This window comes from Corticium candelabrum, chromosome 16 (assembly GCF_963422355.1).
Source record: "Corticium candelabrum chromosome 16, ooCorCand1.1, whole genome shotgun sequence".
NCBI lineage: Eukaryota > Metazoa > Porifera > Homoscleromorpha > Homosclerophorida > Plakinidae > Corticium > Corticium candelabrum.
This window is the reverse complement of record NC_085100.1, coordinates 2,099,572-2,123,599: the sequence shown is the minus strand read 5'-3', so window position 1 is coordinate 2,123,599 and position 24,028 is coordinate 2,099,572. Positions and strand designations below refer to the sequence as shown.

At 39.4% G+C, this 24,028-nt stretch overlaps 10 protein-coding genes across 10 annotated transcripts; 4 read left to right on the top strand and 6 right to left on the bottom strand.

The window, feature by feature from the left end:
• Positions 1–186: 186 nt before the first annotated feature.
• On the top strand, positions 187–4,922 carry LOC134191949 (protein FAM227B-like). The gene is made up of 16 exons (XM_062660601.1): positions 187–389; positions 463–618; positions 876–943; positions 1,001–1,042; positions 1,101–1,205; positions 1,266–1,328; positions 1,820–1,855; positions 1,925–2,029; positions 2,108–2,237; positions 3,119–3,235; positions 3,296–3,480; positions 3,620–3,777; positions 3,835–3,912; positions 3,974–4,048; positions 4,500–4,569; positions 4,620–4,922. The coding sequence occupies exons 1-16, from the start codon at positions 377–379 to the stop codon at positions 4,809–4,811; spliced, it is 1,593 nt and encodes a 530-aa protein (XP_062516585.1). The 5' UTR covers positions 187–376; the 3' UTR covers positions 4,812–4,922.
• Positions 4,874–7,417, bottom strand: LOC134192467 (uncharacterized). Its single transcript, XM_062661205.1, has 6 exons — positions 6,843–7,417; positions 6,322–6,529; positions 6,098–6,247; positions 5,953–6,036; positions 5,709–5,876; positions 4,874–5,646 (listed from the first exon to the last, which is right to left on the bottom strand). The coding sequence occupies exons 1-6, from the start codon at positions 7,415–7,417 to the stop codon at positions 5,005–5,007; spliced, it is 1,827 nt and encodes a 608-aa protein (XP_062517189.1). The 3' UTR covers positions 4,874–5,004.
• LOC134191951 (biogenesis of lysosome-related organelles complex 1 subunit 2-like) lies at positions 7,240–8,142 on the top strand. The gene is made up of 2 exons (XM_062660604.1): positions 7,240–7,578; positions 7,657–8,142. Exons 1-2 carry the CDS (start codon positions 7,522–7,524, stop codon positions 8,062–8,064), a joined length of 465 nt encoding a protein of 154 aa, XP_062516588.1. The 5' UTR covers positions 7,240–7,521; the 3' UTR covers positions 8,065–8,142.
• Positions 8,140–10,863, bottom strand: LOC134191950 (TIMELESS-interacting protein-like). The gene is made up of 7 exons (XM_062660603.1): positions 10,601–10,863; positions 10,468–10,546; positions 9,350–9,475; positions 9,175–9,250; positions 9,063–9,115; positions 8,962–9,000; positions 8,140–8,886 (listed from the first exon to the last, which is right to left on the bottom strand). Exons 1-7 carry the CDS (start codon positions 10,828–10,830, stop codon positions 8,140–8,142), a joined length of 1,350 nt encoding a protein of 449 aa, XP_062516587.1. The 5' UTR covers positions 10,831–10,863.
• A 149-nt stretch (positions 10,864–11,012) lies between these two features.
• Positions 11,013–11,671, bottom strand: LOC134192610 (immediate early response 3-interacting protein 1-like). Its single transcript, XM_062661354.1, has 3 exons — positions 11,580–11,671; positions 11,341–11,442; positions 11,013–11,284 (listed from the first exon to the last, which is right to left on the bottom strand). The coding sequence occupies exons 1-3, from the start codon at positions 11,668–11,670 to the stop codon at positions 11,229–11,231; spliced, it is 249 nt and encodes an 82-aa protein (XP_062517338.1). The 5' UTR covers position 11,671; the 3' UTR covers positions 11,013–11,228.
• A 158-nt stretch (positions 11,672–11,829) lies between these two features.
• On the top strand, positions 11,830–12,627 carry LOC134192403 (uncharacterized). Its single transcript, XM_062661142.1, has one exon. The coding sequence runs from the start codon at positions 11,890–11,892 to the stop codon at positions 12,553–12,555; it is 666 nt and encodes a 221-aa protein (XP_062517126.1). The 5' UTR covers positions 11,830–11,889; the 3' UTR covers positions 12,556–12,627.
• On the bottom strand, positions 12,626–14,486 carry LOC134192465 (uncharacterized). Its single transcript, XM_062661204.1, has 5 exons — positions 14,332–14,486; positions 14,148–14,253; positions 13,353–13,453; positions 13,192–13,285; positions 12,626–12,887 (listed from the first exon to the last, which is right to left on the bottom strand). The coding sequence occupies exons 1-5, from the start codon at positions 14,484–14,486 to the stop codon at positions 12,717–12,719; spliced, it is 627 nt and encodes a 208-aa protein (XP_062517188.1). The 3' UTR covers positions 12,626–12,716.
• Positions 14,487–14,669: 183 nt separating this feature from the next.
• On the bottom strand, positions 14,670–15,624 carry LOC134192126 (uncharacterized). The gene is made up of 3 exons (XM_062660819.1): positions 15,149–15,624; positions 14,909–15,053; positions 14,670–14,840 (listed from the first exon to the last, which is right to left on the bottom strand). The coding sequence occupies exons 1-3, from the start codon at positions 15,590–15,592 to the stop codon at positions 14,710–14,712; spliced, it is 720 nt and encodes a 239-aa protein (XP_062516803.1). The 5' UTR covers positions 15,593–15,624; the 3' UTR covers positions 14,670–14,709.
• A 126-nt stretch (positions 15,625–15,750) lies between these two features.
• On the bottom strand, positions 15,751–16,290 carry LOC134192127 (UPF0545 protein C22orf39 homolog). The gene has a single exon (XM_062660820.1). The coding sequence runs from the start codon at positions 16,280–16,282 to the stop codon at positions 15,923–15,925; it is 360 nt and encodes a 119-aa protein (XP_062516804.1). The 5' UTR covers positions 16,283–16,290; the 3' UTR covers positions 15,751–15,922.
• Position 16,291: 1 nt separating this feature from the next.
• Positions 16,292–24,011, top strand: LOC134192464 (E3 ubiquitin-protein ligase TRAF7-like; the record flags this gene model as incomplete). The annotated part of the gene is made up of 14 exons (XM_062661203.1): positions 16,292–16,504; positions 17,187–17,475; positions 18,031–18,125; positions 18,721–18,842; positions 18,940–19,049; positions 19,743–19,959; positions 20,021–20,162; positions 20,927–21,031; positions 22,408–22,485; positions 22,712–22,798; positions 22,857–22,992; positions 23,428–23,576; positions 23,699–23,818; positions 23,878–24,011. Coding segments are annotated over 14 exons (1,887 nt in total), but the record flags the coding sequence as incomplete, so codon positions are not given.
• Between the last annotated feature and the right edge of the window lie 17 nt (positions 24,012–24,028).

Genomic DNA, 24,028 nt, shown 5'->3' with positions numbered 1-24,028 from the left:
CTCGAGTGGGGTCACGAGTCTATATTAGCTAAGCGACCTCTTCTACAGCTCTAGTAAATACTTAATAGAAACTAACCGAATTCCAACTAAAATTTAGCGAAATTCGGTATCTACCAATTTCGGCTGCAACTGGTCATGCATGCGTTGCCGTAGCAACGCTGCCCCGTATACCCTAGACTACTGTATGTTTCAATTCGACGAATCCACCGACTCTGCCGTGAAGATACAATCAAGGAGGCCTCGTCCTCCTCCAAAGACGAGCACGGAATGGCTAGAGAAAAACAACTACACCAAATGGCCGTCAAGAGTCGACGGAGAAGAACTTGGAAACGTTGGATGGGATTACAACAGCAAAGAAGCAATAGCAGCAGATCTTATGAAACACGCACGTAATAGAACACCTTGACAACCAGCCGTTTGACACACACAAACGGTTGAAAGACTAACAATTTCACTTTGTAGCTCTGGACATCAAAATCCTAGAAGAAGTGGAAGCAGAATTGATGCAACTGGAAGAAAAACTGGGAGTCCATGCAAACTCATTCTTTGAAACCAAACAGAGGGACACGACTACAAGAAGCAAGACTGCAGACGGTCTGCGCTTTGCCCCACATCCGGGTAAGCAACTTTTTTGAAATTGTAAATTACCAATTTAGTAGTTAATATTAATATTAAAATTAAAATTGATATTTTAAAATTAATTTCTACGTATTTTTAGACTAACGTTTTGGCCGGTCAACTCACAAGTTTGATGATATAATTGACTATAAATATGTAAATTAAATAAGTGATTCTGCACTGTCGGTAGGTCATCAATAAAATTTATTAAATATATAGTTATTTTTCAGGCATCTGTTTCATCTGATTTTATTTAGTCTTTTTGACTGAATTATATGATCATGATGTGGTTGCCGCGTACATCAATATCAAACCAAAACGGAAGGTATTCACTTCAATTTACTCAAATTTAAATTTTAATATAGCAAAGTGGATGTTGCAGGTCAAAAATGACAGTGAGGATCAAACCAAGGCGACAAAACATGTGAATTAGAATTTACAAAATAGCATGTACTAGAGGTGGGTAATATGTCTGTTTGCAGGATCCTGTCTTTCCTGGATTCTCTATGGATGAGTTGACTCCATTGCCAGGTCAACTGGAGGCTCTGCAAATTTTACTGAAGGTCACGCAAGCACAAGGATTCAAGGCATGATGTGATTGAAATGTAGGTGTGCAAAAATATTTTATCATTTGCCCGTTTGTACAGCCTGGATTTACGAAGTTGTGGAAGAAAGTGTTTCTATCTCAATCATCCGTCGCTATTCTTCAAGTAAAGTGGTTTATGTACATAAACAGTCTGAGCTACTTTTTTTAGTTTTGTAGTTTGGTTGTAATACATTGATTGTATATGAGCAGTAACACACTCAGACTTGGCAGCTATAGACAGACAAGTAAACAGACAACGTTAGGCTTTTATTGAACAAGTGTTACCCACACAGTTACACACACACACACACACACACACACACACACACACACACACACACACACACACACACACACACACACACACACACACACACACACACACACACACACACACACACACACACACGTACACACACACACACACACACACACACACACACACACACACACACACACACACACACACACACACACACACACACACACACCACACACACACACACCACACACACACACACACACACACACACACACACACACACACACACACACACACACACACGCACAAAAGGGCCTAATTGATTGATGATGTTGTTCATTCTCACGTTTTAGGATGCATTCTGGTGGCTTTATCTTGATCATTTTCAAGTAATGCCATGCAACGCTTTCTTGTATTTCCACACTCATAGTATACATGCTAATCCTTATATGTTTCAGCCAAATGATATAGAAGCTAAATCACAACTTTTCGCTCGTATAGGAGACAGCTATGTGGCATTGTTCTGCTATATTAGTCTCGACTTCAAAGACAAATTCTTTCGGGTCTGACATTTTAGCCAATCAACTCTACACTTTGTGAGCCACAGGAGTCTGAGCTTAACATTTTATCTTTTGTATTAGTTCTATGCTGACTGCCTGTCTCAAGCCATATTCACAACATTTTGTCAAGCATACCCGGCTCTACGAATGATATTCCACGACGAGAAGTTCAAAACTCACCTTGTAAATGTTGTATGGGAATGGATTGCAGGCAAGCTGAATCACCAACTATATGTGTTCACACATACTCGTACTTTACCACATGTGCACACATATCTATAAAACAAAAATACTTTATATTGAATGATACAGCACAATACGTGAACCATTTTAAGCTTGACTCGGGTGATTCGTACATAACATTTGCTACACTTGTCAAAGACAATTAATGATTTTATGGGCTTAAAACCAGACTGTATCTGTTGACGATCGAGTTGCATGTATGTGGCACTCTTTCATGCTACCACCTTGATTTTGTATATTAACGTTAAAGCACAGAGTTGCTAATTACTGAAAGTGAGGTGAAGTTCACTACATGAGATCATTTGAAGTCACGCTGTTTAATGCTAATGTCACTGCATGACAATTTTAATCAACAAAGTTTGTATCAAAAATCTGGATACTTTGCACTGCTTTAGAGTTTCATGTGATAAACTGCAAGCCTCAAAGCGACAAACCAATTTTAATGTGAGAAGAGTTCAATTACTGTAAGAGCATTTACATTGATGCATTAATTAAATTAATTGCAAGTAAAGATTGGTGCAGTTGATATAAATTTGAGTTGACATGATGCCAAAGTTGATCATAAGTGAATGAATTTGACAGGAAATGGCATATAGTTTGCAGCCTGTTGTAACTAAAACTATTTATATTGTGAAACAAATCACAGCTTAATATTTGTTTTCTGTTGTACGATACATCCAATGTCATGCAGCCATTCAACTTACTCTGAACACACACACACACACACACACACACACACACACACACACACACACACACACACACACACACACACACACACACACACACACACACAACAGACACTACGGCTTTATAATGTGTATAGATACGTTGATGATTTGTGTGAAGGTATTCGACCTCCTGCAGGATCATGGAGTCGGTGGAAGATGTACGAACTCGATCCTGATTATATTGTGTCTGCTCCCATCGAAACAGATGAATCGTTTACTCACGCACATAAGAGAGGTTTATTGCCAAGAAAACATGCAACACCTTGACTAAGGTACTGATGTTGTGACTGTTTAGCAAGTAAGATTTTATTCAATTTGGGTGATATGGAGGCCTCATTGCCTGTTGGTCAAAGAAGTGTGTCTCGTTCTGCACACATTGATAGGCGCGGATCACTAAAACCTCGTCGATCTTCATTGTCACCAATAAAGTTTCAATCAAGGAATATCTCTCCGTTGTCTAACAAACGTTTAGAAGAGGAGGTTGGGATACTGTGTGTGTCTGTCCATTTTTCTGTCTATTGCATGTCCATCGTTTGTTCATTTATTTCTCTGTTTGTCTCTCTGTTTGCCATAACAAATCATGTTCAATGTTGTGTCGTGGTTTTGTTTCGTCTATTAGTCTGAACAAATTGGGCGAGGACCAGAATTCGAGCGTGTCTTGTTTGACACCAAAGGTCACAGTCCGCTAGTATCGCATTACCTTCAATCGAGACGTCTGCTAACAGAAGGACCGGGACCAACAGATTACATGAAGCGAACTCAATTGTCTGCATTGCCGTATGATATTTGTGTCATCAACAAGCTTCACATTTGTACATAATCTCTTGTTTTCAGACCTCCAGCTCCAACATATAGAGACGTGATTCATCATGCTCGTAAAGTAGGCAAGAAAATGGCAGCCGAATATGAGAGGTAGCTTTCATGCTGGTGAAGTCAGTCGTCTGGTGCTGATGCTTGCAGAAATATGTAACAGGGAGCAGCATGAGTTCATGATGGAAGAGCAACGAGCTAGAAAACAGAATCGCAAATTGAGGCAAGAATTTCAGAGGTAATGGTGTATGACTAGCTCAAATGTAAATTATTTTCCACAATTTATATTAAGTATTTTTAATTTAACTATCAAATTTATGTGCATTGTGTTTGAGCAATACAGCGTGTACTACCTTGTGGTACATGTACAGATGTTTTCCTGACATGTATCCGACATGGGACCATTGCCCTGCAGAATATCAATTTGTTACATAGGAAACCTGCTCAAATTGTAACCATGAAGCAAGCCTGCATGTACCATACATATTTTGGGCAACTCGAGTCTTGCTGCCATGTGTACGTACAAATACCATGAATTATAGTGACACTGAGATAACCAAAAATTCTTGATCTGCCCTATTGTTACGATTTGGAAAGAAATGCCATTAGCTGCTGCATATTTGTATGTACTGGCTGATTAATGTGTTTCTACTAGTGTGCTGGTTTAGTGGTTTCACATTCTGTTGCAGGCTTACCAACGAAATATTGTCTCGCCAACATGAAGTAAAGATGTTGAGTGATCGTCTTATTGACTCTTTGGTAAGAATCTCTACTTTCTTTTGATCTAAATTACAGTGTTTTTGTTTTAGGCGAGTGGCAGTTACATGCCCATAGGAACACTATTAGCCAGTGTTCTCAACCCTCTTGATGCCTCTGAATTTAGTGAGTCGGAATCTAATATGTCAGTTTCGTCGGATCATCAAGACACAAGAAAGTCGGTTACACCAGAAAACAGACCAAGTAGTTCACGAAGTGTGGCATCGAGGCAAACTCCTCAGTGAAGAAGGTAATGGATGTATATCGGTCGGGTAAATTACAGTCCAAATGACAGACATTGCTGGAGTTGTGTGCAGCAACTAGATCTATTTATCTCAATTGAATAGGAGTAACAACATTTACTAATTGCATCTAAAAATCAATACCCTTGCTATGCAAGAGGTTGTCTACATAGAACAAAAAATCCACCTGTTACAATCATGCCACCTCGGCTTCGATACTGCGAAGATAGAGCATTCCAGATAGAAGTCTAAAACGAAGATAGGAAGGCTGCTGAGTAAAATCTTCACTCTCTGGCCGCATCAAAAGAGTTTCCTTAACGTTGTCATCAGCAGATACGTTGCACACTCCTGCATGCATATCCCAATCAAACTCAACGTAATGGTACTCTGTTGCTGTAATATAGATGGTATGACCATCTTTCTTAGCAGCAGGGTCACTTGTGATTGTCAAAGCAAACGTTGCCATGCTCTCCACTTCAACATCTGCCGGCAGTGTGAAGAAATCCATGAGACTAACCTGCACTGATGTTTCGTTTGAGGTTGGGTAAAAGAAGAGAGCAAGACTACCTTTCTTGGCACCGAGGAAGTTGTAGACAAGACATGGCGGATGATCTAAGTCCTTGCTTTCTTGCATTCTGATAACTTTTAGGTCTCTGCTACATGATGCATTAGTTGGATCAATAATGACGTCGAGTCCCGTTGTATCCAATGTTGTGAAGTAGTTGCCTTGGTAATCCCACGTATCGTTCAGATTAATGACATCATCCATCTTTGTGTACTGAACTTTCTCCAGCAGCCATTCGGGATCAAACAGTAAAACAACCTGACGAAAGGCCCCCTGTAAACCCAAACACAAGCGTAGCAGTATTATCATGTACTTTGTTACAAGATAAAACAAACTTGTCCTGTTGACAAGATTATTGTTCCATTTACAAGCTCTTCACCCTCTGGATATGCAGAACCGTGGTCACCATATATATATGGCTCAGCCATATGGGGATCCCTGTACAGCTCTCTAAAGCCAGACCACGTCTTACCCTCATCATATGACACGGCGGCATGAATGACCTGCCCAGTGCAACAGGCACACAATAACAATAATGAGTAATACTTCAAGATGAAAAGTGTCTATGGATCAAATCACCTGTCGAGCTATTCCATACTCAGCATGATGATACACTTCGTTTACATTAAATCCATTGTTCCACACCAGCAGAATGCCTGGTTTCTATACAATGAAGTTTTCAGTACAGAAACTCTTTGAACAAGAAGCAAGTTAGAAATTCTACCCTAGCCGACAATCTGATGAAGATGGCTGGGCTGTTGTTCGATATAAATGGCGATGCAGTTGGTGGTGTCCACGTAGTGCCACGATTATAAGAAAACGATTGATACAAAACAGGATTCTGGTTTCGAATTAACATCCAAATCGTACCGTTCTGAATTAAAAACAGATAACTGAGTTAAACATTGTGTGTATTAGTGTACACAGTTTGCCTATCCGTGAGTTTACCATAAGTTCTATGACAGTTGGTTCACAAGCTCCGCCCCCTCCCAGTGGACTTGGAACAACAAGTTGCGGTTCAGCCATTTCCCATGAACATCCTAAGTCGTCTGAGTATAACACAAATGTATTGGATTCTCCAACACTTGAGGATTCCCTTCTAGTCACTTTATGAAGAGCCACAAGTAGTCTCTTGTCCTTATTGACAACAATTGGCCTGAATCATAAAACATCACTATCAAAAGCTTGTATACAAAATTAAATATCTACCAATTATTTCAAAGTTTATAAGGCCAGCTCCTTCTTGGAAAACATACGAAGAGTAGTGAACAATGCTATATATGTTAACTCTCCCCGCCAACGGAAATCAAGAGGGGAGGAGCTGACTGTGAGAGACTACACCCCTGAGACCGAGAGGGGCCTGCAAGTGACATACCGGAATCAACGAGTGGGACAACAAGAGGGGCAACAGTAGGGCACAGTAGGAGGGGCGTTGTAATTATCCTATGTAACTAAATATTTATACTAACGAATGAGGAGGAGATCCCAATCCATTTGGCTCTAACTCTTGAGGCAATGAATGTATCTGATTTATCGCCACGTTTCTTGTATCAGGAAGACTCTCATTGCTTGAAAAATGATACAGACCGCTTCTTGATTCTGTTGTCACTGGTATAAACAGATGAAGCACAGGCACGCTTCCGTGTTCTTGCAAAACTACCCTCGCTCCAGCCCTTCCACGCCAGCCATACTGCATTGAAGAGTTCAGTGGTGGTAGCTTCAGAAACGTGCTGTCTCGCTCCCACGTCCAACCACCGTCGAACGAATAGGCAACATTGACTTGGCAGTCTGTACAATTCACGGAGTAGAACGGATAGGGATCGCTTCGCGACGTGTGGTCATCTGTTGCTTTACGCATGAAGAAAGCCACAACTGGTTGATCACCACCGCGTAGCTGCAAGAAATCTGGTTTCGTGAGACGCCAACCTAACTCATCGTAATTGTCGCGAAAAATGAATGAAACGTTAGGAAACACTGGTGACCACACTCTTGGTTCCGAACACACAACAGTAACGACAGCAAAAAGGACGCTGTAGAGCAACATAGCGAAGTCACGTGACTACATAGGCGGTGCTACAGTACTGTGTGCATGCGCACGTGACTCACGGTGTGACGCGGCGGTAAGGTCTGGCTACGCGAGACTAAGACATGGACACCGACGCAGACAAGCAGAAGGATGAAACAGGAGAGGAAGAACAAGCACAGGTAATAATAATAGTACTAATAAACTGAAATATATTACTTTGCAAGGCTTTTCATCGGGGCCCCTTTTTGGGTTTCTAGCCCCCGCAAGATGAGGAACATAAATCAACAGATGTCTCCACTCAAACAACCGCTGAAACGAGCGACAAACTTCCCGAGCAGTCGAGAATTCGACATTTGTGCGAGAAAATGTTCGAAAAGACAACAGACTATCTACAAGGCGAACTGACGTCGACATCGGACGAGTATCGCCTTCTCGAGCGTCTCAACAAGCTCACCATTGCCAAATACGCCGACATGTCGACCCTAGCTGCCACTCTCACGACGGCCATGTCGGACATGAACGAGAAATACAAGAACTTGGAACCTTATCTCGAGCAAGTGGAACAGTTGGAGGCGAGTGTATCGACACTCGAACAGGCAGCGTATAGACTAGATGCTTATTCCAAGAGACTAGAGGCTAAGTTTAAACAGCTAGAGAAAAAGTGATGTCATTGTGTCTTAGGATATGTACGTGTGTGTATAGTTGATATTTTGTATTGCATATTGAATCGGTTTAGGTATCTATATCATGTCTTCTGTCACGTGATCACCATCCTCATCCTTATCTGTTGTGTTGCATTCGTCTACCGCTCTGTTATCTTGACTGACATGTTGACTACGTGATGCCATGTCTTCTTGGTTAGTATCGATGTCCATGTCTTCAAGATGTTGATCTGCATCTGTCAGTGTGTTTGTCTTTTCTTGATGTACATCTGTAACTGTGTTTGCATCTCGTTGACATAGATATGTATCTGTGTTTGCCTTTTCTTGATGTAGACGGGTATCTGTGTCTGTCTCTTCAAGTACTACATCTGTATCTGTGTCTTTCTCTTGAAGTACTACATCTGTGTCTGTCTCTTCAAGTACTACATCTGTATCTGTGTCTTTCTCTTGAAGTACTACATCTGTGTCTATCTCTTGAAGTACTACATCTGTATCTGTGTTTGTCTCTTCTTGACGTACATCTGTAACTGCGTTTGCCTCTCTTTGATGTACATCTGTATCTGTGTTTGTCTCTTCTTGATGTAGATCCGTATGCGTAACTGTCTCTTTGGCTTGTATACTTTCTGTTGTCCAATCATGTGCTTGACTATCGTTTCGCTCATTCGATGTTTCTTGAGTGGCACGTCTTGCTGCCAATCGAGCCAGTGCCCGTTCCCGGTTCTGTCGTATTCGTTCCAGTGCATCATCGGTCAGTGAAGGTGAAGGATGGTCGCCCGGTAGTGGAATACGTGTGACAACAGCCGTGGTTGTGTCACCTGACGACGGCTGGATTAAATTCATTATTTAATACATATATTAATTAATACCATTATTGACTTTGCCATAATTATATTTACTCACTAGATCTGCTGTTCTCACTTCCTGTCCAAAGTCGGCCATCTGAAACGAAGCAAGGCAGCCTAGTCAATAAAATGCTTTACCAGCTCCAGTTTGGTATTTACCTGGTCCATAGGGTCACCTGTATTTTGATTGCCACCATCACCAGGAGCATCTTCTAATGAGAAAAGACTATATTTGTTAAAAACCTCTAAATTCCAAATAATATCGTTCTACTGTTTTGGTTTTCGTCTCCGCTGTGAACTTCATGGTCATCTTCATACTCACCACGACGAAGTCTTTGCATACATGACTACAAAACGCATTCCCTGTTTAGTAGTTAATCGCCACTTTAGCTTAGAAGTTGAGTTGTGATAAAAGGATGGCAACAAGAGCTACTACAATGCAACACCTTCACTTTAGCTTTAGTCGTCAGTGGACCATCAAGTGTGAGAAGGAACTTGTCAAAGGGATACTTGGGAAACAACCGATTAGCCCAGTGTTCATAACATCTCATTAGACGTCGGACATCAGAAGCCTAAACAATAGAAAACAAAAATATATTAAAAATAAAATATATTAAAATAAATATATTAAAATAAAATATATTAAAATAAAATATATCAAAAATAAAATATATCAAAAATAAAATATATCAAAAATAAAATATATCAAAAATAAAATATATTAAAAATAAAATATATTAAATAAAATATATTAAAAATAAAATATATTAAAATAAAATATATTAAAATAAAATATATTAAAATAAAATATATTAAAAATAAAATATATTAAAATAAAATATATTAAAATAAAATATATTAAAAATAAAATATATTAAAAATAAAATATATTAAAATAAGATATATTAAAATAAAATATATTAAAATAAAATATATTAAAAATAAAATATATTAAAATAAAATATATTAAAATAAAATATATTAAAAATAAAATATATTAAAATAAAATATATTAAAATAAAATATATTAAAAATTAAATATATTAAAATAAAATATATTAAAATAAGATATATTAAAATAAAATATATTAAATAAAATATATTAAAATAAAATATATTAAAAATAAAATATATTAAAATAAAATATATTAAAATAAAATATATTAAAATAAAATATATTAAAAATAAAATATATTAAAAATAAAATATATTAAAATAAACTATATTAAAATAAAATATATTAAAAATAAAATATATTAAAATAAAATATATTAAAATAAAATATATTAAAAATAAAATATATTAAAATAAAATATATTAAAATAAGATATATTAAAATAAAATATATTAAAATAAAATATATTAAAAATAAAATATATTAAAATAAAATATATTAAAATAAAATATATTAAAATAAAATATATTAAAAATAAAATATATTAAAATAAAATATATTAAAATAAGATATATTAAAATAAAATATATTAAAATAAAATATATTAAAATAAAATATATAATAATTAGATACTATTAATTTTTCACAACATAAAACTGCCCATCACACCTCATGTCCTTTCCCTTTGAACTTAACTTTAGGAAACTCCTTCACCAAATAGGCAAGTCCTCTCTTCCCATCTGTCAATCTACAGACACCGAACGTTTACACGAATGCGCCGCCATTTGAATGACGCGCTTGCCTGTCATCGTTGAGCCTTGGTACTGGCTTTTGCACACGCAGTTTTGCTGATGCCTCCTTCTTGGGTTCTTCGTTTTCCTTCTCTTGACCGGCAGAACCGTCGGCTGTATGGGGAGCGTCGTCTAGCTCGTGGACAGGCGACAGAGCGGGTAACATAGGTGGCCTTTCGATGTTGTCGTCTGAGTCATCGTTATCCGCAAACAAACCGTCCTCTGTATATTCGGTTTCCATTCATTCGGCTGACCGCAAATTCCGCGGGAAAGCAAGGTGTTTTTGCGCAAGCGTGGTTGGACTCGGACACCAGATCCAAATCGCGCACGATTATCACATACTGTACAACTTCTCGACTACTGTACATGTATGTATGCATATGCTCACACAGGGTCTTAAACATAGTGCTACTGTCAATAATCTGGTATGATACGGTGTCACAAAATGGCTGGGCCATCTGAGTAACGACTACTGCGCATGCACGCAAGTAACAAACTATTTATCCGTAGGACAATGCACAATACCAAACAACGATTTTATAATCTCTTCAAACAGAATAAGTTATAAAATCAATGCCGTGTTTATTGTTAGTATCTCTAGCCATGATGATATGGCAAAGGCAAACTTGATTGTTCGTACTAGCCCAGGATCACTTCGTATGCAATAGTAGCTATGTTCAGAGGTATGAGAGGTACTAAAATAAACAACAAATAAAAACATTACATAAATGCAAACATTATTTTGCCTTACTTCTTAGCAGAGTCTGTACAGAAGAGATGAGATGAATAATCTGTTGCTTTACTCCAGTTTCTTGTCCAAATGTTGAACTAGCGTCCGCTGGGCTAAATCCAACTTCATCAAATAAATAGAATATTATCAGACATACAAATTTAAATGCTTAATAATTTTTTACTAATTATTCTTTAGGAAAAGACTCCATATCCCCAACAGGGGGACCACACTTCTACGTTTAGAATTTTGATTCTTACTCTTTGCGAGAAACCTTTCTTGACTAAGAACAGCAATAGCATTGATGATCAATAAGCAAGCTTCGAAAAGTGAGCCCAAGGTAAACGCCATTTTGAGCACGTGACCCTGTGACGTCCGGGAGTAAACTAACCAATAGCAAAGCGCCACGACAAAATCCAGACCCATCCGCGTATTCCAGAGCAAGGCTGATGAAACCGCAAGAATTCGGTTGTACTGACGTGGCAAAAGGGCTTTATAAGACAGCCGCAACAGCTCAACTATTCATTTTTCAGTTGGAAGAAGAAGACGTAATATCCGATTCTTTTGTTGATGAGAAACCCAGTCAAGATGAATGTATTGTCAATGTTTGGATTGTTCCTGATCTTCAGTCAAGGACACTCAATCCATCTCTCATTTCCAAGTTTTCACGACTCTCTTCAGTGGCCTAGATGGGATCCATTCGATGAAATCCTAGCAGAACCGTTTCTCCCAGGCTGTCGATCTCAAACTACTCAGTGTGGACATCGAGACATAGTGGCCGTTCCTGCTTTGACAAAAATTTCACAAGACGAAAGGAAAGTCATTGTCAAGCTTCAAGTGCCTAGTTTCAAAAGAGATAACATACGAATCAAGTCTTACATCAATGAACTAAGAGTCAGTGGAGAGAGAACTTGCTCCGGTGACGAGAGATGCAACAAGAAAGTCTTCGACCAGAACGTTGTTCTACCTCACAATGTAGACTTCAGCACAGCAAAGTCATACATGTCTGGAGACGGTTGGTTGATTGTTAAGCTGTCAAAGACTAAGCCCGTTGAAAGGACGGTTCATATTGAAGAAAATGATGAAAAGGAAGAGGATTCCAGTACACCGACACCATGTGAAGGATGTCATGATGGATTAGATGATGACGAGGTTACAGTAGAAGTGGACGAGTCGTCACAACAGTTCTGTTCACAGACATCACGATCAAACGACTTGTATGATATTGGAGTATAGGATATGTAACAATTATTTGACTGAGAGTAGATTATATTTTCATTACAATAATGTATTTACACTTATACACTAGTATCTGAGTCTGTCAAACTCTCTAGCCTCTGTTCTAAGAAACTCAATTTGTCCTTTAGAGGTTCTATTGTCGGTATAGCTTGTCTCACCTAGTCGGAAGACAAACACACGGATATTACTTTTGCATTGTAGAATGAATGATTTGCTGGTCTAACTTGTCTGAATGTGTCCTGTTCTTGCTCAAACCGTTCAACAGTAGCAGCCAGTCGCTGTCGACTTTCACTCACTCGAGCCATCAACTCTGCATTTTCAGATTCCACCTACAAGACAATGACAGACCTAAATAAAAACCTCCACAGCCTCCAGACCAAACAACCTGGCAATGCTCAAGAAATAGATAACTATTTGCTATCACTCAAAACTATGCTAAAAAATCTTTGCGTGAAGGCACGTTCACAGTATCACTGCTGTTTGTCTCTGGCTTTATCGGGCATCTGCCACTTTTGAGCATTCAAATAACAAGTAAAATAATATCAATACATTGATTCATTATGGACGTCTCCTAGATGCTCTTCAACAAGTATATAATGTCAATACGTGTACATTGATTCGGTACGTAGCTACCTCTTCAAGATGCTTTTCCTGTTCCATTAAAGCTGGCATTAACAGTTCCATCACAAATGGTCTCAAGTCATCTTGAGGTGATCCAGATGGTCGACTAAATAAATGCAAGTGTAGTACATTGATACATAGTGAGAAACAGATACAGTAATTAATAAGCATACAAAGCAGACTCCGTTGAGTGTGCAGCCTCTTGTCTGAGAGACATTATAGTTGAAAGAAATTCTTCCAGTTGATACTTTGTATACACTTTGTCAACATCCTCCTACAAAATTTATGAATATTGTTAAGTCCATAAATCTGTCTGTCTGTCTGTCTGTCTGTCTACCTGTTTTCTCTGTTGTTGTCTGTCTGTCTGTCTGTCTACCTGTAACAGTGTTTGTCTGTTTGTCGTCTGCCTGTCTGTGTACCTGTTTTTTATGTTGTCGTCTGTCTGTCTGTCTGTCTGTCTGTCTGTCTGTCTACCTGTAACAGTGTTTGTCTGTTTGTCATCTGTCTGTCTGTTGTCGTCTGTCTGTCTGTCTGTCTGTCTACCTGTAACAGTATTTGTCTGCTTGTCGTCCGTCTGTCTGTCTGTCGTCTGTCTGTCTGTAGGTTTGTCTGTCTCTCCGTCTGTCCACGTTTCCATTGTCCATCTATTTGTTCTGTCTGTCTGTCTGTCTACCTGTTTTGTCTGTTGTCGTCTGTCTGTCTGTCTGTCTACCTGTAACAGTGTTTGTCTGTTTGTCGTCGGCCTGTCTGTGTACCTGTTTTTTATGTTGTCGTCTGTCTGTCTATCTGTCTACCTGTAACAGTGTTTGTCTGTTTGTCGTCTGTCCGTCTGTCTGTCTGTCTACCTGTAACAGTATTTGTCTGCTTGTCGTCCGTCTGTCTGTCTGTCGTCTCTGTCTGTAGGTTTGTCTGTCTCTCCGTCTGTCCACGTTTCCATTGCCCATCTATTTGTCTGCGTTACGACCTACCTCCATCATTAACTTTGCTTCATCAAACACCTGCTTAGCGGCACATTCCAACCATCGACCATGCCTAACTTCCAAAAACGGAAAGTGCTTCACCAACACCGAAGATCTAAAAGGAAGAAAGAGACATCCCTAAGTGCCATAACACAAAATCGATGAGACACAAGATACAACCACGAGATCTCACTTGTGACAACTGTAAATACGATCTGTGACCTTTTGCAAAGCGACTCTAAGCTGCTTTGATAATTCACATACTTCAGAGTCTCTCTTAGTACCGTTGGTACCACCAACATCAACAGACTCAGCTAGACTACTACCACCTACTCCTGAGCCCGCCATTTCGTAGTGTCAACAATGCGCTAGAGAGCTGCACTCCGAGGCACAATTTAGTGATGGGACAACACACTATGATTAATTAATTATTAATAGTCACTAGTGGAAGGATGGCCAACGAAACGGTTCAGTACCGACAAATTAAATGTAGGGCAAGGGACCGGACAGTAGACAAGTACGGTACGTACACCACGTGACGTGCTCTAAACTCAAATATCATTATCTCAATCTAATCTGATTGTCTTGTGATATCAAAGACTGACTGAAATAATATAGATACGTCTTTTAATGACTGTAAATGTACATCACTCCACTGTCTAGCAGATTCGTTGTGTTTTCCATTCTCCACCAGCACAGTTACTGTAACGAATCATAAATAAGATCGTTTACAAGATCATGCATCGTGTCAGATGAATCAATTGGCTGACCTGTCCCAGCCCGTTTTCCTGCTAGCATGTCATCAATAGAGTCACCTACAGTCACAACTTGGGCTGGATCGAATCCCCATTCAGTACATATGTGTAAGATTGGTGCTGGATCGGGTTTTGGTGGAATGAATTCTCGACCCAACATCTGTATGAATACAATAAACAGTTGCTACAGTATACATACTTTTATTAATTTACTATATATTATGTTTAATTAATTAATTATTATTTATACATTACGTGCGTGAAGATTTCATTGCATGAAGTCAGACTGCCAAGCTTTTTCAGAAACGCTGCTATGCCATCCTGGCTATTGCGCGTTACCAATGCCCTCTTTACACCTTTTTCAGAAGAAAACAAAAGAAGCTCTCTCAGTCCTTGTTGTAGCGTTAGCTGACCGGCTGCGCGTGCTTCAAACTCTTCAAGCTTCGAATGCAATTCATTCCGTTCTGACTGACAAGTCAGACTGTCGATATAATGTAGAATGTCTGCGCCCTGCGGAATCTGCAATTGTCGACGGATTTCTTTAAAGTCTAGCACGGGTTCGGTGAGAGTGCCGTCCATATCAAATATGATGCCTCTGATTTGAACAACGTCGCCACTAACGTCTACCCGTTGTGTTTTGAACTTGGAGTGCAATCGAGCGTTGGATGTGACAATTAGACGGTACATGAAACTCATCATCAACTTTCCCAATGCTAAGTTTTGATTTTCATTGCAACTGTCCTTGGAGTCCAGACTTTACTATAGATGTAGATATCTATTGGCTGTTGACTTGAATAGTAGAAAGTCTAAGCTAAAATAAATGCTTTTTCAGACAATTAAATTAACTGCTGCTGCAATCCGAGACATTTGTTCTACATCATTTACAGCAAATTCTCTAGGCTGTCTGAAATAAAACACCCAGGAGAAAGTCTGCTAGTCTATAGCCTGGAAAACCATCTATTACATATGCATAATTTAGTTGGGATTCGAAAGAAAATAAATCTTTCATACTGTGCTTTTACATACAAACTATGTGTCAGCAGTCGTCCCTTCGACGTCATCGTTCCCTTCAACATCATCGTTCCATTCTCTAGGTGGTTCAGTCCTCACATCCCATACAGGCTCCACGTCATTGAGTCCATCGAGCCTCATATCTTCACTTTTCTCTCTTTTCAAAGCCTCTATTAAAGCAACCTTAGCCTCTTCAGACTTAAACGTCCTCCATTTGACACAATTCTTGAAATTAGTTTTGATTTGACTGCAATTCTTGAATCTTCCAAATATGTAGTACTGATGAAATTGATTGTAAGCTGAAGCACAGTAACGCCACTTATTCAGAAAATCAAGGCATCTTTTGGGAAGGAGAAATTCGCTCTCTTCGTCAGTCATGTTCGGGGGTGTGGCTATCCGGGTGCTTGGTTATCCGCAATGGAAAAACCGACGAAGTATGTTGACGATCCTTCGCAGTCTCTATGCTGTCCAGTGTGCCAAAGAGTATTCTTAGACCCGGTCATATCAGTGCTGTGTGGACACACATTTTGCCGTCGATGTGCAGAATATGATCAAGAAAACAAGCCAAAGATATGTCCTATCGATCAAACTACGGTTGAGGTATGCTTGTAGCTCTAACGTTGACACCGTGTAGTGCAAAGGGTGTACATAATATGACAAAGGGAGTGAAATACAGCTGCACAGTGGACACACAGGAGAGAAGGTGTGGCGATAAGCCAGTGTCCTATGCAACTGCCTTATTCAATTTACGCTTTAAATGTAATAGTTAAACACAAAGTCCTTCACGTCAGGAAGTAATTAATTTATATTTTAGTTTTGATATTTAATTATAGTTTATCTGAAACATTGTTTTTCCTTTTGTTGTGTTGCGTATTCACACCCGAGAAACAGCAAGATTAATATGACTTGCTTTAAGTTGCATTTTTATAAGTGAGTTTTGAACCTTTTCATTTTCACCTGCTGTTTTGCTGATGTCGTCTTTAATTGCCATATTGATAACTATTAACTCAAACTGTTGATGTCAAACAAAATGACAACCGGATGAAGTCAAACAACTAAACAGATGGCTGGATGTCTGTGCGTTTGTTGATTAACATAAATGCAAAACTCGATGTGTAGATGGACAGATAGACAGACAGACAGACACTGAGACGACAGACAGACAACCAGTAGGACAAACACGAATGCCGTTAACCAGAAAACAATCTGATTCATACAAGGCAAATTGTAAAATGCTTTAGTTTTGCTGATCATTTCCTTCTTGTGGTGCTGGTTATAACAGAGTAACAGCTTGGTTTTGAATCGAGCTATTCAAGGTCAAGTGGACGAACTTCAAATTTATTGCTGTCACGCTTTGACTCGGGCTGATTCGGAAGAAGACTTTGTTGTCGATGATGGTGGATGCCCAGAAGTTATTGTCTTGGGCAATAGAGATCAGCACGAGGATTCTTGTGAGTTTGCTCTCATTCCTTGCCCAAATGGCTCCAACTACTGTGGAAAGCTAAGACAAAAAGATCTGGCTGATCACATGATGTATTGCAACAATATGCCTTGTCCATTTAAAGAGTCAGGTAAACTAGGAATCAGTCTGTGTTGACTACTATGTGGCTATCAAGCTTTGCTATAGATTACTAACGTGTAAATGCTGTGTGCATACGGATCATATGTCTCTCTAGATGTTTATTGAAGATTGTTTATTGTGTTGTAATCTGTGACTTTTCTGTCTGTGTGACTGTTTTCTGTCTGTGTGACTTTTTCTCTGTCTGTGTGACTGTTCTCTGTCAGTGTGACTGTTCTCTGTCTGTGTGACTGTTCTCTGTCTGTGTGACTGTTCTCTGTCTGTGTGACTGTTCTCTGTCTGTGTGACTGTTTCCTGTCTGTGTGACTGTTTTCTGTCTGTGTAACTGTTTTCTGTCTGTTTCTGCTCATTCTTGCTTCTGTGCGACTTCTTTTGACTGTTTTTCTGTGTATCTCTGTTTTTTTCCCACTGTCTTTGTTTGTCTGTCTCTAGTTGTCTGATTGTCAATGAATGCCTACCATCTCATCAATAATGCGGATTTATCTGTTTATCTATCCATCTTTGTTTCTTCTCTTCTTCTAGTTAATATAGTCATTTTTGTTGGTAGGATGTCAGTTTCGTGGCCAAGCAGTCGAAGTTGACCAGCACAAACCAACTTGTGGTTTTCGGGGCATTAAAGTAGATAAAGCTCACAATGCTGAGGTAAATCAGTAACATTAATCTATTCATAACCGCATCAAAACTTATAATAAATATAGTCAATTGTCAATGAGTTTTGCAGGTCATAGTGTAACTGCAGAATATGTACTGTAGTGTGTCACTATGCCCTCCATGATGGGCAGGTGAGGTCTTTACTCCCATCTGGTCGCCCACCAACCCGGCAGGTGAGCTCAGCTGGGTACATGTTTCTGTGTAGTCCACACGACGATCAATGACTAGCCAATTCGATATAGATTGCAGGCATTATAGTGACTGCGAACTCGTGAACAGCATGCCTAGTGGATATCAATGACTACCAGGAAAGCAGTGAACGTCATCATCAACAGACCGTTCACCAGACCACAGAAACTCCCCAACGACTGAAACGAGTCATCGTCTCGTGGATAAAGCTAGAGAAACATGAGAAAGAATCACTGGGGTTGGAACCCCTAAACCGTGGAGTGGTAGCCATTGTCGCTAACCACTAAGCCACGGCGTAATATTAATCTTATGATGTTATAAATAATTTTTATTTACCCATGGGTATTCTTTGCTCAAACTGCCACAGTGAGTTTTAGCACTCAATTTTTTGTTTTAGGTGAAACACTTACGAGACATTTGCGAACAGTTGGTGCACACCTTACGTGCTTTGACTGACAAAGTGTCAACACTCGAAGAGAAAATGAGCTTGGCACAGACACAGCTTAAACAGCAAGAAAAGTATGACCGTAAAGCAGCGTACTTGGGTCTTTGTATCGTCATTGTTCATGCTGCTATTTGTTATCTATAATACTTGGATTGGTGCGTTTGTTTGTAGAAGTGTTGGTGATCTCCATCAGCAAAACGTAAAGCTTGTCAGTCAAGTTAATGAGCTACTAGCCAGGACGAATGTGCATGTAGGAAATCTCCAGACAAGCAGTCCAATTGGTACTACCTTGTTTATGCTGTTTGGTAGAAATCTTGTTTGTGAATTAAGATAAACACAAAACAGATTATACTTACAGAATGGCAAGAAGATAGTTGTGCAGGAATAAAGTCGTGTGATGTCAGAGGACATCACTATTAGTGCGGAATTGATTTGTGTGATAATAAGTCCTTTTTGTCCACCTCTCTGTTGGCAACAGTTATGTCGCTGGTGGATTTACTGCCAGATATGTGTGGCACAGACACTCCCCTGTCTTGTGAAGATTTGCTCTTGACATAGTTTAAGATAGACTTTTAGACACTGTAGCTGACACGTCGTGTGGCTGGCATTGTCTGGGTCATAAGCCAGTGTGCGTTAGTAGGGATGAGGCTAGCAAGTGTTTTGGTACTGAGCATGCGCAAGGAAAAACTTTTGTGTCGAATTTAATCGTGCGATGAACTGCGATTGCACGAATTTTTCCCCACACAATTTTCTTCTTTTACGGTCTGTTATGGCTTTCGTTTGTGCTGTAAATTTTGTACAGACGAACTTCTAAATAAGGTGGACAGGGAAGCATGGTGGTATGCATGCATGCACGCACGCGCGTGCGCACACACACACACACACACACACACGAGTGAGGTTATACAATGCTATTTACGAAATTTACTTGTAATGTACTTTACTTATTTTTGTAGTGCATTGTGCGTGTTTAGTAGGCAATCGCCGTGTTCGGGGACACAATCGTTCAGCATCTCTCAGTGTGACTATGAAGGGCAGCGGGTCAACAGAGATCGAACCTAATGTAACTCCCTCACCACCTACCTCCACTCAGTCTGTCAGTCAACTCACTGATGTTATGCCCAGACGTATTGCCCCAAAGGTTGAGTCATGGACGATGCCTTTCACATTCAAATGCATAGGAACTTTCAGGTATACAAGTTGTTAGGGTAATGAGTGCTGAAATGGTTAAAGTTAGTGTTTGTTTTGTTAGAGGCCATGGAAATGGCATTTTCTCTATGGTGGCTAAAGGTCAGCGTTTGTACAGTGGTAGTCGAGATGCAACTATTCGAGTTTGGGATATGGATGCTCTCAAACGAGGATGTATACACACACTGCAAGGCCACACTAATACAGTATGTGTATATTACTAATCTCAGTTATGCCCAATTTATGCTTCCGACTACAAGTATTTATGTTTGTCTGTCTGTCTGTCTGTCTTTTTCATATATTTTCATAAATGAATGCTATTTGTTTGTCTGTCTGTCTGTCTGTCTGTCTGTCTGTCTGTCTGTCTGTCTGTCTGTCTGTCTGTCTTTTTCATATATTTTCATAAATGAATGCTATTTGTCTGTCTGTCTGTCTGTCTGTCTTTTTCATATATTTTCATAAATGAATGCTGTTACAACCAAACCTGTCTGTCTGTCTGTCTGTCTGTCTGTCTGTCTGTTAAATCTTTATATTTCATACATATGAACTATTACAAGATATAGATACGAAAGTCCGTTATATATCAATTAGACCCACAGTCTGTCTGTCTGTCTGTCTGTCTGTCTGTCTGTCTGTCTGTCTGTCTGTCTGTCTGTCTGTCTGTCTGTCTGTCTGTCTGTCTTTTCATATATTTTCATAAATGAATGCTACTACAACCAAAACTGTCTGTCTGTCTGTCAATACATATATTTTCAAACATTGAACTATTATACACCATCTAAGCAAAGCAACTAAATACTACCCAAGCCAATAGGGCTTGGTTCTACCTACAACTATTTATGTCTGTCTGTCTGTCTGTCTGTCTATCTGTCCGTCTGTCTGTCTGTTTGTTATGACATAATGTACTGTCAAGCTTTTGCTCTACTACTTCTCCATACAAATTTAATATTTGCTGTATGTCTTCACACAGATTCATTCATTAGTCATTGGGATCGGCTGCTTATTCAGTGCTGGCGCAGATTTGAGCATCCGGTCATGGAAACTAGAATCACTGGAAGAAAACAAAGTGGTCGAGGTGCATCATATTTAGCCAATAATGATTTCATTGAAAAGTATTTTGTGTTGGTGTGCATGTTTACTACCATTTTTATACTATAAGTAACACAGCAGGGTGTCACTTATCTAAACACGCTAAAAGTTATCTTCACAGTTCACACACTCCATGTCATCATGTGGCCACAAAATCAGTGGAGATCACAAAATCACAAAAACCATAGTATTGTACGTGTACAAACAAAAATTAGTGAAGTCTTGCATAAGTATGGATGATAATTGAGGCAACTGTCCAGTCTTGCTATGATAATTGTGGATAGCTATATGTTACCCATTTTATGATAGCCACCTGTAGTTCGTACTGGTTATCAAAAAATATCACTTATCATAATTTCAGGGGTGGCCAACTGGCACTATGATGCCACAGTAGCCTTGTCCCAAGCGCTCGTGCGTCACATGACTAAGTTGACGTCACTGCCTCACTCGTCGGCCAGAGGCTGTGGCGCTGTACGGAGGAGTGAGATGAACGCCTGGGGACGAGGCTAGTGTCACAGGTAGCACCAGAGGTTGGTCTTGGGCACCAAGCAAGCAAAGATTTGGCACCACAGCTTGAAGCCACTCAAGTAGATGGTAACATCAGGACTGACTAAAGGCGGTGATGCATGCATGTATCATGATGATACATGCATACATACATACTCATGTATGTATGTGTGTATGCATGTACATATGTGTGTATGTTCTATGTGCAATGTGGAAAATAGGGAATTATTTTGGCTCGGACAAACTGAGCCTTAGTAGGACATTCTTGTATGGTCTTGCATGTATAATTAAGTGCCTCCCCTACTGCAGCCATTTTGCATGTAATTTTTTACAACCAACTTTCAAGAGAGAAATGGTGTTAAAGGCAGCTGAGGTTCTCTGAATAAAGCATGCTAGGAGGCACGTAAATTCATGAAATTACACCATTGGCCATCACGTGCGAAGAGACAAGGTTTACACTATCATATATGCGTACGGGTGGATATTTGTCCAAACAAGTCCCAAAACTGGTGCAGTATTTGGTCAGACAAACAATGCGTTTGGTGGGACATTGTCCTATGTCCTACCGTTATTTTCCACACTGTATGTGGGTAGGTATGCAGCCTCAAATCAGTTTTGTACAGGTGGATCAATGTGGGTGTGTCATTTCCGTTGGGCACCAGGATTCATTCCTGGTGCCACACAAAGGTACCAGCCTTATCCGAACTTGGCCACCCCTGAATATCTTAACGTCCTAGGGTTTAATAGTTATCATAATATCTGAACATCCTCATGTTGTAACCTGTTTGGATAAGTGGCACTCTACTGTAACAATAATAATTACTGTAATGAATATATGTTCATCTGTGATTGAAGAATGCTCATGACAACATTGTCAGTGCTCTGGTTGTCGCAGGACCACATCTTTTCAGTGCAGCTCTAGCTCAAGTCAAGGTATTGCAACCATTATTATATCTCTACTCTATTACACCAATGAGACAACTAATTACACACTCAAATACACTAGTAGTACATAGTCAAATCGATTATAATGCTAGACGTTGTCATATACCCAGTTTGTCTTAATTAGTAATTTTCTCTAGTTTCTGTGATCATGTTTGTATGTTGTAATGAATCTCGTTAGTACATTGACTGTTGTAATGTCTGCTGATGGTTTTAGGTTTGGAAAGCAGCAACCCTGGAGCATCTTTACACAATTACTGGATTGAATCATTGGGTCAGAGCCCTAGCAGTTGGAGACAGGAAGGTTTGTTGACATAAACTGTGCTTTTGCGGAGAGTCTTACGATACTGTGTTACATTCAGGAGAAAGTGTATAGTGGGTCACATAATACGATCCATGTATGGGAGACGTCAGGAGAATTTTCACTCTGTGGAAAGCTGGATACTTCCTATGGCTCTGTGTATTCATTGGCCGTCACAAGACAATATATTATAGCAGGTACAACACACACACACACACACACACACACACACACACACACACACACACACACACACACACACACACACACACACACACACACACACACACACACACACACACACACACACACACACACACACACACACACACACACACACACACACACACACACACACACACACACACACACACACACACACACACACACACACACACACACACACACACACACACACACACACACACACACACACACACACACACACACACACACACACACACACACACACACACACACACACACACACACACACACACACACACACACACACCAGTTCACTGTACTCGTGTCTTAGACACATCAGTGACAAGCAAGTAGAGAAGCAAAGCAATACAATACAAACAATTGTCTGTAGTATTTCTATTTATTCTAAATTGATTTGTGTGTAGGAACTTATAACCAGAATTTGCATGTGTATGATATCAACACACATCAGCACATCAGGGCATTAATGGGTCACATCAGTACGATAACATCTCTTACTGTTTCACTGTCAGGACGTTATCTTTTCTCAAGTTCAATAGATACAACTGTCCAGGTAAAGTCTGTAATCTCATTAATATTAACATAAAATAACTAATTAAATGTGATAAATACAAATATTTATTCAATAAATGGTGGTTATTGGCCTTTGTTTCAATTGTTCTGGTTTTTGTGTAGTTGTGGAACTTGGAGAATATGCTTCCTATTCAGTCCCTTAAACGTCACGAAGGTGCTGTTAATGCAATTGTACTCCATCATGATTACCTCCTCACTGCCTCAGATGACCATGAAATCAAGGTACGAGCACTGGAACTGCTGGTTAATATGCTTAAGTTAATTTATTCACAATTGTTTAGATCTTTAGATATTTCAAGATGTAAGAGAGTCACATCACAGCTTCCTACAATAAACGTTTTATTTGTAACATAATTTGATTACGACATTGCAGTACGTTTGCTGTTGCTTCTGTCCATCTCTTTACTAATTATTGATTTCAAAATAGATCAA